The sequence below is a fragment of the Manis pentadactyla genome, chromosome 12, assembly GCF_030020395.1.
Source record: "Manis pentadactyla isolate mManPen7 chromosome 12, mManPen7.hap1, whole genome shotgun sequence".
In the NCBI taxonomy this organism is placed as follows: Eukaryota; Metazoa; Chordata; class Mammalia; order Pholidota; family Manidae; genus Manis; species Manis pentadactyla.
The window spans coordinates 58,524,298-58,537,211 of NC_080030.1; the positions used below are offsets into that span (position 1 = coordinate 58,524,298).

A 12,914-nucleotide genomic window follows, 5' to 3' on the forward strand; every position below is an offset into this window, starting at 1 on the left:
ACAATGTTTAAGACTGGTTCCTTATCATTAGGTTCAAATACTTTGTAATAGAAGTTTGGTAAAACAATTAGATTCTGCCAGTATTTTTCCAAAAAACGACTGCCTCCCTAGTCTATCTCACTGAAATTGTGACATTCTGTCAATTCTGAAGTTACTCACTTAGTCTACTAATAACAGGAAGAAGTCCACCCCAAGTGCGTAAATATTCTGCCCTGAAGCCATCCAAAGAAAGTAACAGGGTAGGAGGTGTCTCGAACCTGGGTAATGAGAAAGAAAAAGAGAGAATATTTAAAGAAGTAGAAAGAAGACACACATCAAGTGAAGATTTTCTCCCTCCTTGGCACAGGTGCAGTGAAGATTTTCCACTCAGATCAGTACGGAATTGAAAGTAAACTATCAAGCTTAGCAAACATCCTCATAAAGGATATTTTACAAGCATTTATATTTATATACATGTTCTGTATTTCATTGTATCTATCTATTATTAAATAGTATCGGTTAAGCATTCATACAACTATGAGCCACCATACAGAGAATATCATTCATGTTTACTGCTATTCTAAAAGTTAGACCAAATGCTACTAAAATGTAATAATATTTTCTCAATTTGTAAGAAAATGTTAATAGCATTTTCTAAATTGTTTCCATTGATTTTTTTTTCCTGAACAACCACTTTCTGACATTGTCTCTACTTGAATCTAATAGATGATCATACTAGACGATATGATCTTATCATATCACATAAGGTATATACAATATTTAGTTAAATCCAATATATTTGAAAGACATTAATATTTAATAGAGATGTTTGAAAGGTTTTTGCTACAAATAAAATATAAACAACAAAGAAATGATCCAAAGCTAGAAATGACAATAAGATTACACACACACACACATACACACACACACACACACACACACACACACACACACACACACACACACACACATACACAACACGTATGTGGGGTGGAAATCCAAAGAGGGAGGCAAACAATACATACAATGAAGAGCATATCTGCTGAGCCACCAGGCAAATGTACTGCTGTAATAATTTATGGTATAATAAAATGTGTTTTAAATTATGATCTTATTGTAAAGAAAGGAACAATATATTTTCACTGGGGTTAACATTAATTAAAAAATAATGATCAATGTTTAGAAGGAAAAGAAAGATTCAAAATTCACTGGCCTAAATTTTCAATATATCTTGGACTTAAAGACAGATCAGGATCCATGTGAAATCTCCTTTTAAAAAAGTCTGTTCTTTTGGAATACTTTGATTTAGGTTTAGTTTTTGCTGCTATGGTTAATGTTTTGTTTTTTTTTAAACTACTCTCCCATCCAAAAGAAAAAAAATACACGTTATAAAGTAACAATACAATAAATTATACACATAAAAACATAAGCAAAAATACAGCTTTAAAAATTTTAATAGTTCAGAAAAATCATTACTTTAAAAAGGTAAAAATATATTTCTGAAGATAAATAATTCAAAATATATGAGTTAGAGCTTAAGTAGAGCAAAGGTAAATATATCTAACATTTTCATAAAATTTCCACCCTTTGAATTCCATACAAATTTTTTCTGATGGCCTGGAATGTGTATGGTACTGCACAAAATAAAGACAAAAAATACGAATTATAAAAATTATGTAACACCCTCTCACAGACATGTTGCTTCTCCCAAATGTTTAAAAATATAAAAAAATAATGAGGCTGTAAAGTAATTTGCTACATATTCAACTCTCAAAACTGTTAATGAAAATAAGGGGCTTTCCTTCCTAAGAAGGAAGACACAATACGTCCACCCAACATTCATGAATTCTAGAGATTAAATATTCATGACTCCTCTGTTTTCCATTAGCTTCCAGAGTGAGGGTCATTCCATAATCATCTCTATACCACCAGCACCAAACACAAGGTCTGACTAAAACTAACGTCTAATGAACCAGTGATTAATTATTATTTCTATTTTTTCAATTTGTTGAGAGATAAAAAAAAAGGTACTTCTAAAAATAAAAAATTAATATCTCAGAATATCATCTTACCCTGCTGGACACTGTGGCTCATTAATGCTCTCACATGTTTCTTCTACCCAACTTTTCTCACCTAAAATATTTTCAAGAAATATAATGAGCTAGACACACTTGATCGTAACAACAATTGTGATGCTGTGATATACATTAGGACAGATTCCAAAAACAAAATATGTTGACAAATCTATAAATATATGGGGCATGATTTTAGGGAAATACAACAAACATAAAGAGTTATTCTGTGTCAAAATAAGAGGTAGCTGGTATCAGGAAGAAAAAGAACATATAATTGCAAGACTAAAACATGTTTTAGTATTTGTGAGAACTTGCAGGTGTCTTTTCCATTTTCAAATAGGTAACATTTTTAGTCAAAATTTACAACCCTCCTTCTATCCACCCAACAAAATCTTCTGGTATTAAATCCCTGATGCCTTAGTTCTTCTCATATAGAGCTAGGTTCTGTTAAAGAATTTGAAGGAAACCAGTAACATCTAGACAAGACATCATAACAGCATTGGTTTGCGTACTATATTATAATTTTAAGCAGTAATTTCACTTCTACTCTCTCAATGCATGGCAGACACTGTCCTCACTTACTAGGAGAGACCCCAGGGCATAGAAGTCATCCAGAACTGCAAAATCAATCTTCCCACAAATACAGCATTAAGTATGCACTAATATCAAGATAACATGAGGGGATGGATGGTAGCAGGACAGTGAGGACTACAGATGGAACAAGATTGGTCATGTATAGATAACAATTTATTAGGCTTGCTGATGATTACAAAGTTCATTACATACTCTCTTTACTCACATCTATGTTTGAAATTTCCTTTAATCAAATGTTTTAAAAATATTTTGTCAGCTAATATAATTAATAAATATGACTCCTACTGAAAAAAAAAAAAACACCTATGCAAAAACAGAAGTAAGATCTAGGAAGATGTCAGTCTGCTGTAGAACTGGATAAGTGCATGGAAACCTCACCTTGACACACAGAGCCATAGTTGATGCAGCAGTCACCTTTGTCCCTACAGTCATCTGAACAGGAGCAAAGGCTTCTGGACAACCTTTTCTCACCACACCTGAATTTACTGCAAGTCCATATATGTTCTAGAAACAAGTAGCAACAAAATACATTTTATGGCCTAAATTCAACACATCAAAAATGAACACAGAATTGGTGTCTCCTGGAGCATGATCCATAAGAGACAATGAACTACTTCATAACTCTGAGTCACAGAATCTGCCCCCACAGTGGTCAACCTGAACTAACAGATAGAAAGCATGAAGGCAACAATTACTACTATTTTGCTAAAAAACAAGCAGAATTTCATCATTTTAAAACACGAACAAACATAATTATTATTATACAATTCATATGTAGATTTTTTCCATCAGCCATTTTTTTTTCAGTTCTAAAAATTTAACCTAAAATCTAGCTCATTCCCATTTAAATATTATTCCACGTCATGTGTAGGAAGTCCAAATCAAACTGTGAAAATTACATATTTTCATATTCTGATGGGTTTATTTTAAAGTTTAAGTGAACATCTAAGAACTCTTGTAATAAGCCCATAATGAAAATAATTCAATTTCAAGTATCCCTTTTGAACTTCGTTTGAATGCAAATTAGACTACAGCTTTTTAGCATCCATTAAAAATAGGGACAGTATTTAGCTACCCATAAAATGCTTAACAAAGGCAAAAACACATGAAATTTTTTTCTTTAAGGAAATATAAGGCCAAATTTCTAAAAATCTTGAATGAGTTAGGTATATCACATACATAAAAGAGGCAGAACTTTCCCCTGTTCTTTTACTCATGCCCATGACTCCATCTTTCTCCAGGCACATTCTTACCTGGTTCTATACACGTCTCCTGGTAATCCAGACAGCAGTTTCCAAGGCCAACACAAGCAACATCACAACGACAGCTCCCAAATGTCCTCTCAAAACAGCGACCTTTGCAACTTTTAACTGAAAACAGTAAATAATGAGTCAGATGTTTCTAATCATTAAATAATTCCAAAGCAAACACTAACTCATACACCTATGTTAGATTCAAACACTACTTTAGAAAACACAGAGGAGGGTAATACAGTTACCCAAGAATCTTCACAAATACACAAGGAAAAGTGACACAAATGGAAGGTAACTTTATGGAGAGTTTGCATTTTTTTAAAAAATCTCTTGCCAAAGGAAGAAACAAGAACAACTTTTTAATTTCATTATAAACCTTACTGGGTCTGGTAAGACCGAAACACTTATGGTATGGGAAAGGAAAGTCAGAATACAGGCTTGTTCTGAATATTCTATGCTCTGAGAAAGTTGGCTTACACAGCCATGGGGGTCTCTAAAATGTCAAAAATGTGAGAAAAGGTTTTAAAAGTGGTTACCTATGAACATTTCAGGAAGAGAAAGATACCTGACGGACCTCACTGTCAGTCTTTGTGTAAAAAAGAAGTAATCTATTTGTGCAGAACACATTCTGCAGATTGCCCTCCTGCCTACCTAAAACACCCATCTCACCTTCAGATTAACCTGGTTCCCTCTGAGAACCAGTCCAAAACTGCCTAGTCTAGGTCTGTGCTCCTTTTTAAAAGCTTTTATAAGACCTTGTTCTTCTCCTCAGTCACTTAATTCTATTTGTAACTAGATTACCTGGTTAGTATTTTAGTCTCACACAAGATTATAAACTTCTTAAGAACAAAGACCACACCTGGATTTTGCCCAGCATACTGCATCCCTGTTACCCAGCAAGATGCTTGACTATAGTTGGTACTAGTAAGCTTTTGTTAAATGTAAACATGGTGGAGATGGAAGGAAAATACTTTTCATTAAAAACAACAATTTGACATTGTAACTCTTTACTAGCTATCTGGAATAGGCTAGGTTTTTACTAGATTATTAAAAAAATAAGAATGGTGAGAAAAAAACTACCTCAGAGACAAAATAAAACTACTATAATATATGGCTGACCCTTGAATAATGTGTAGTTAAGGGCACTGACCCCAGGTGTTGAAACCTTCATATAACTTTTGATCTCCCCAAATTAAAGTACTAGTAGCCTACTGCTGATCTTACTGATAACATAAACAGCCAATTAACATATATTTTGTATGTTGTATACATTATATACTGTATTCTTACAAAAAAGTAAGCTTACAGAAAAGAAAATGTTTTTTCAAATTGTCTCAAATCTCCAAAAGAAATTTCCAATGCATTTATTGAAGAGAATCCACATATAAGTGGGCCCACACAGTTTAAACCCAGGTGTTCAAGGGTCAACTGTACTTTGATTCAAAGTTTTATTATTTATAGTAATCTTGTCAATGCTGGATAGATTTCTGCACTTGATTTAAAGAGAAAAAAATGTGTATGTTGAAGCTTAAAAATATCACTATTGCTTTGAAATTACCGATGTCCACCAAATTTTAAAAGCCTTAAGGGTATATAATGGTAAGTTTCTGGTTGCCTAGGGATGCTAATTGGTCACCTAGTAACCTCCAGGGCTCCCTCAGCAACTAACTCCTTAGAGCAAAAAGTATCCTAGTAAGTCTCTAGAGGAAGTCAGCCAGAGGGCTCCAGAAGTTCTGTTAGCTATGCCTATGTGTTTGTGTCTTTGTTTTTAATTTTTTTGTTTTGTTTTTAGTTTTTTCTTTGTTTGGTTACTCTTTTGGTCACAGTCCCTTTTGTTGTTTTAGGATGATGTTGTGTGAGTAAATAACATGTCATATGTCTAAAATAATAGAAGAGCTTCAAGAAGGCTCAAAGCAGCATCAAATGTGTGATATCAAGTACCCACAGGATTAGAGCATAATGCTTATCTCAACAGCATTCTAAAGAAGGCTAAAAGCACCCCACACACAGACATACACAGCAATTACTGTACTAATTACCTTCTTTGGCACAGCTTGGTTTCAACCCAAATATACAACCAAGGATTGTTGCTAACACACAGACGGATAAAACCTATGGGGAGAAAAGGAAATTATATAGCTTCGGAATCCTTTTATGTCCTCAAATGTTTTATTTCTTCAAATGATTCTAAACTTGCTGGTTCTGCTCTTTTTCCTGATATGGGTATTGGTCACACAGATGTGCTCACTGTGTGAAAATTCAGACTGCACACACATGCTTGTTTTTCTCTGTGTGTGTTAGACTTCAACAGTTTAATTAAATTAGTTTAGCAAATGAATCCAAGCCATCCAAGGTTAACATTGCCAGACATTTCTCAGTCAATGTAAAGAAATCTGTTGACAGAATGGAAGTTAATACCGTAATTTGATATTGCACTAGAGAACTAACAGATGTGCAAATGTTAAACAGTTGGATGACACAAGTATTGGTAAGGATGGAAAGAGTAATGGAAACTCACATGTACTACTTCTGTAAAACCACACAATTACTTTGGAAAACAGGTTAAAACTATTTGGAAAAGTTGGAGATATGCATTTAGTTCAACTCAGCAATTCAACTCCTATGTGCACAAGTTGGGAAAACTTACACACACATGTGCAAAAAAGAATGCTCATAGCAGTACTATTAGTAATAGCCCTGTAATGGGAACAGCAAATGTCAGTTAACAGCAGAGAGGATAAGTTGTCATGCAACAAAAGGGAATAAAACTTGGCAAGAAAAAATGAATGAATTACAGATGCACACACTGCAATACAGTTGAGAAGATAATATTTAGGGCAACAAGGCAGTCACAAAAGAATACAAACTAAAGAGTTACATTTACAAGGGACACAACTTATTTAATATACATTATATAAAGTATATGCTCAATGTAAATACTTGGTAAAATGATTGAGAAAATAAAGAATATGTTCACCAAAAAAAAAAAAAGAAAGAAATCCGTTGACAGAACTCCATATATCAATAAATTCACAGTCACTAAGTTCCTCCACCTGCATATCTGGAGTCTGTTGAACAGCAGCAGTGTTACACCCAGAGTTAGCTATTTCTTCCAAACCCCATTTATATTTTATTTGAATTTCACTTCTAGCCTTATCACTTTTCTTTCCTTTCCTTTACTTCACTTTCATTGTTAGCAGCCAATTGCTCATTTTTATCAAATGTCATGTACACTCAGCACTGGAGACAAAGAAACAACATACCTACATGCTCTGCTTTCTGTGCTGACTTGACCATGAGATGTACAATAACCAGTCAGAGTCACTGGTCACTGACCATGATATGCCACTACTCATAGTTAACAAATCCTGGTAAGTAAAATTTGAACCATGTTGTTGGAGGACTGGAGTTATGTAATTAAACTGTGGTAACTGAAATTGTGTATGTCAGGGAGGTGTGAAAAGCTAGGATTGCCTGCCCTCACAAGAGGGCAACATAGCTATCCCAAGGATGTTTATTTTTATTGGTATTCATAAAAACAAACAAAAACCTGAAATTCATTGACTTAAAATTTTAAGAAACTGGTTAAAAACATCAGTTCAATCTACACAATAAAATATGCTGAGGTAGTTAAGTAACCTCAGAGATAGGTGTGTCAGAAGAAGGCTGAGAAGGAAGACACCAAAAATAATGAGGTGTAGCCATAGGAAATTGGAAGTGACTGCCGATGGACCTCTTCAATCTTCTGCAAGTGAGAAGCATCTGCTGGGAATGAGGAAGTCTAGGCGGGGCTCTGAAGTAATGAAGGCAGCTTAGGACATCCCATATGAAGGATGGCAGCTAATCAGCTGCATCGATGGAAATTGAACCAACAAGAGTGGAAAACAGCCCAAGCTCTGGGACCCCAGCTTGACCTGAGGTCATGGATTGTCAATTCCCCCATTTCAGAAGAGGGACTGGGGGAATGGGATAAAAAGGGAATAAGGTGTGGGAAGGTAGAAGGCAGGGAGGACTAAGAGAGTAGCAAAGGGAACAAGAGACTCAAGGTGTGGCTGCAATGGCTAAAGAGAGGACCATGTGCACATGGGTATTTGAATGGAGAACTCGGAGGGGCCAGGTGAGTGAGGGAGTGGGAATGAAAGAGGGAAAACAATTTATGAACCCTGAAAAATTTCATAGTCTAAGTATTAGAATTGGGACAACTTAAAATGGAGATGAAACCAAAAGAGGAAACCTGAACTTGGTATAAGGTAAACTCAAAAGTTAAAGTACTTTTCCTAGTAACTAGAGTTAACCTTTTACCAATAAATAGAAATCACAGTAACAGAACTTTATTTAGATTCTGAAATTCATTGACTTAAAATGCATATTTCCTCACTGATGTAAGAAATTCAGTCATGAAAAGGTATTACCAATAATTCTACTATTCTTGCTAAATATAAAACAGTACTTGTGAACAGCTCTATTACAAATAAGTCTCATCTTGAGAAAAACTATGTAAAAGTTTGTAGTAAACCAACATTTAAGTGTTCAGCATGAATTTATAACACACCTAGTGTATGCTGGTCTTAACCTTCTTGTTAAACTGCCAAAGACACATGCTGATTTATTTTTTAATCACCTCTTCACTGATAGATGTTATATAGATTTACCTTTTATACGATAACACAAAGCATGGAATTGAAACAAAGTATGAGAACAGAAACAATCATTTCTCATCTATAGTCACAACCATAAAAGATGAAATTGGAGCTCTCTCCTACTTTGGAACTCAACACCCTATCAGAATGGTTTTAAGTAGGAAATTACTCTTCAACAATTTTCAGAGCTATGAAATATAATTCAATTTGAATTAGCATCACAAAGTGGTTTAACCAAGCAACAGCAAAATCTATCAACCACTTTTAGCTCTATAACAACCTAGGTAGTTTTCATATTTTCTTAAAAACTATAGAAAAACATTTTATCTTAGAAGACAGGGTGCTTGGCCAGGGGCTGAGCAGCTCTAGAGAGTAGAGGTTTTGTGCACTAGAGGGCGCCACCTACAAAGATGAAACATTGAAGGAATCTGGTTTAGACCAAAATCCCACAAACACCAGAAAGAGGACCAAGTGAAACTGAACATGCCTATCTTCCTGAAAGAGATTTCAAAATAAAAATCATAAACATGCTCACGGAGCTACAGAAAAATATTCAAGAACTATGGGAGGAATTCAAGAGATAGAAACTTTGAAAAATACAGTATCCAAAATTAAACATACAATAGAGGTATTTAAAAGCAGATTAGGTGAAGTAGAGGAGATGGTAAATGAAGCAGAAATTACAGAACAGAAATACAAAGAAGCTAAGGCACAGAGAGAAAAAAGGATCTCTAAGAATGAAAGAATATTGACAGAATTGTGTGACCAATTCAAATGGAACAATATTTGCACTATAGGGGTACAAGAAGAAGGAGAGTGAAAAAGGGATACAAAGTGTCATTGAGGAGGTAATTGCTGAAAACTTCCCCAATCTGGGGAAGGAGATAGTCTCTCAGGCCATGGAGGTGCACAGATCTCCCAACACAAAGGACCCAAAGAAGACAACACCAAGACATATAATAATTAAAACGGCAAAGATCAAGGACAAAGACAGAGTATTAAAAGCAGCCAGAGAGAGAAAATAGATCACATCAAAAGGAATACCCATCAGGCTATCATCAGACTTCTCAGCAAAAACCTTACAGGCCATAAAAGAGGGGCATGATATATTTAATGCAATGAAACAGAAGGGCCTTGAACTAAGAATACTGTATCCAGCTGATTATCATTTAAATTTGAAAGAGGGATTAAACAAATACCAGATAAGCAAAGGTTGAGAGAATTTACCTCCCACAAACCATCTCTACAGTGTATTTTGGAGGAACTGCTATATATGGAAGTGTTCCTAAAGCTAAATAGCTGTCACCAGAGAAAATAAAACCACAGTAAAGGAAGTAGACCAATTAATTACTAAGCAAATGCAAAATTAAATCAACTACCCACAAAGTCAGTCAAGGGATACATAAAGAGTATAGAATACGATACCTAATATATAAAGAATGGAGGAGGAAGAAAAGGGAGGGGGAAAAAAAGAACCTTTAGATTGTGTTTGAAATAGCACACGAAGTGAGTTCAGTTAGACTGTTAGATAGTAAAGAAGCTATCCTTAAACCTTTGGTGACCAACAATCTAAAGCCTGCAATGGCAATAAGTACATATCTATCAATAATCACCCTAAATGTAAATGGTCTGAATGCACCAATGAAAAGACATAGAGTCACTGAATGGATAAAAAAATAAGACCCATCTATATGCTGCTTACAAGAGACTCACTTTAAACCCAAAGACATACACAGACTAAAAGGGAAGGGATGGAAAAAGATATTCCATGCAATTAATAGGGAGAAAAAAGCAGGAGTTGTCAAAAATCCATCAACATCATCCACCACATGTACAAAAAGAATGTCAAAAGTTGTCTTATACAGTACTTGTATAAGACAAAAGAGACTTCAAAACAAAGAAAGTCACAAGAGACAAAAAAGACATTATATAATGAGAAAGGGGTCAGTCCAACAGGAGGATATAACCATTATAAATATCTATGCACCCAAAAAGGAACACCTACATATGTGAAAAAAATACTAACAGAATTAAAGGGGGAAATAGAATGCAATGCATTCATTTTAGGAGAATTCAACACAACACTCATTCCAAATGACATATGAACAAGACAAAAAATAAATAAGGAGACAGAGGCAGTGAACAACACATTAGAACAGATGGAACTAACAGACTTCTACAGAACAATTCAACCAAAAGTAGCAGGATACACATTCTTCTCAAGTGCATATGGAACACTTTCAAGAACAGATCATATATTAGGCTACAAAAAGAAATTGTACCAACAAGCATCAGACCACAAAGGTATGAAACTAGAAATAAATTATGCAAAAAACACCCAAAAAAAGACTACAAACACATGGAGGCTTAACAACATGCTCCTAAATAATCAATGGATTAATGACCAAATAAAAAAAGATATCAAGCAATATATGGAGACGATTAGAAACAAAACCTCAACACCACAAAATATGTGGGACACAGCCAAGACCATGCTAAAAGGGAAGTATATTGCAATACAGGCTTACCTCAGGAAAGAAGAAAAATCCCATATGAAGTCTAAATTCACAATTAATGAAACTAGAAAAAGAAGAACAAATGAGGCCGAAAGTCAGTAGAAGGAGGGACATAGAAAAGATTAGAGCAGAAATAAATAAAATCGAGAAAAATAAAACAATAGAAAGAATCAATGAAAGCAGGTGCTGATTCTTTGAGAAAATAAGCAAAATAGATGAAACCCTAGCCAGACTTACCAAGAAAAAAAGAGAGTCTACACACATAAACAGAATCAGTCTACACACATAAAAGATCACTATGGACACCACAGAAATACAAAGAATTATTAGAGAATACTATGAAAAATTACATGCTAAGAAACTGGATAACCTAGAAGAAATGGACAACTTTCTATAAAAAACAACATTCCAAGGCTGACCCAGGAAGAAACAGAAAATCTGAACACACCAATTACCAGCAATGGAATTGAACTGGTAATCAAAAAACTACCTAAGAACAAAACTACTGGACCAGATGGCTTCACTGCTGAATTTTATCAAACATTTAGTGAAGACCTAATATGCATCCTCCTTAAAGTTTTCCAAAATCTAGAAGAGGAGGGGATACTTACAAACTCATTCTATGAGGCCAACATCACTCTAATACTAAAACTAGAGAAAGACACAATAAAAAAAGAAAATTATAGACCAACATCCCTGATGAACATAGATGCAAAAATACTCAACAAAATATTAGCTAACCAAAGAGAGAAATATATCAAAAAGATCATCCACCATAATCAAGTAGGATTTATTCCAGGGCAGCAAGGATGGTACAATATTCAAAAATCCATCAACATCATCCACCACATGTACAAAAAGAATGTCAAAAATTACACGATCATCTCCATAGACGCTGAAAAAGCATTCAACAAAATTCAACATCAATTCATTAATAAAACACTCAACAAAATGGGTATAGAGGGCAACTACCTCAACATAATAAAGGCCATATATGACAAACCCACAGCCAACATTATACTTAACAGCACAAAGCTGAAAGCTTTTCAAGATCAGGACTAAGACAAGGATGCCCATTCTCACCACTTTTATTCAACACAGTACTGGTGGACCTAGCCACGGCAATCAGACAATACAAAAGAAATAAAAGGCATCCAGATTGGTAAGAAAGAATTTAAACTTTCCCTGTTTGCAGATGACATGATATTGTACATAGAAAACCCTAAAGAATCCACCCCAAAACTACTAGAATAACTGAATTCAGTAAAGTTGGAGGATACAAAATCAACACACAGAAATCTGTTGCATTCCTATACACTAACGATGAACTAGCAGAAAGAGAAATCAGGAAAACAATTCATTCACAATTGTATGAAAAAGAATAAAATACCTAGGAATAAACCTAACCAAGGAGAAGAAAGACCTATACTATGAAAACTACAAGACACTCTTAAGAGAAATTAAAGAAGACACCAATAAATGGAAATACATCCCATGCTCATGGATAGGAAGAATTAATACTGTCTAAATGGCCATCCTGCCTAAAGCAATCTACAGATTCAATGCAATTCCTATCAGAATACAACAGCATTCTTGAACAAACTAGAGCAAATAGTTCTAAAATTCATACGGAACCATAAAAGACCCTGAATAGCCAAAGGAATCCTCAGAAGGAAGAATAAAGCAGGGGGGATTATGCTTCCTGACTTCAAGCTCTACTACAAAGCCACAGTAATCAAGACAATTTGGTACTGGCACAAGAACAGACCCATAGACCAATGGAACAGACTAGAGAGCCCAGATATAAACCCAACCATATATGGTCAATTAATATACGATAAAGGAGCCATGGATATA

The 12,914-nt window shown here is 34.7% G+C and overlaps 1 protein-coding gene across 2 annotated transcripts in view; it reads right to left on the reverse strand.

The window, feature by feature from the left end:
- The window catches only part of ENPP1 (ectonucleotide pyrophosphatase/phosphodiesterase 1), an 83,901-nt gene that overhangs the window by 28,921 nt on the left and 42,066 nt on the right, over positions 1-12,914 (reverse strand). For both annotated transcript variants that reach the window (XR_008992766.1, XM_057489260.1), the window contains exons 2-6: positions 5,941-6,013; positions 3,902-4,018; positions 3,022-3,152; positions 2,052-2,107; positions 160-257 (exon numbers count right to left, since the gene is read on the reverse strand). Coding sequence is in view for 1 of the 2 variants with exons in the window: in XM_057489260.1 (XP_057345243.1) it covers positions 160-257; positions 2,052-2,107; positions 3,022-3,152; positions 3,902-4,018; positions 5,941-6,013 (475 nt within the window). In the remaining variant the exon portion in view is untranslated. The remainder of the gene's footprint in view (positions 1-159; positions 258-2,051; positions 2,108-3,021; positions 3,153-3,901; positions 4,019-5,940; positions 6,014-12,914) is intronic.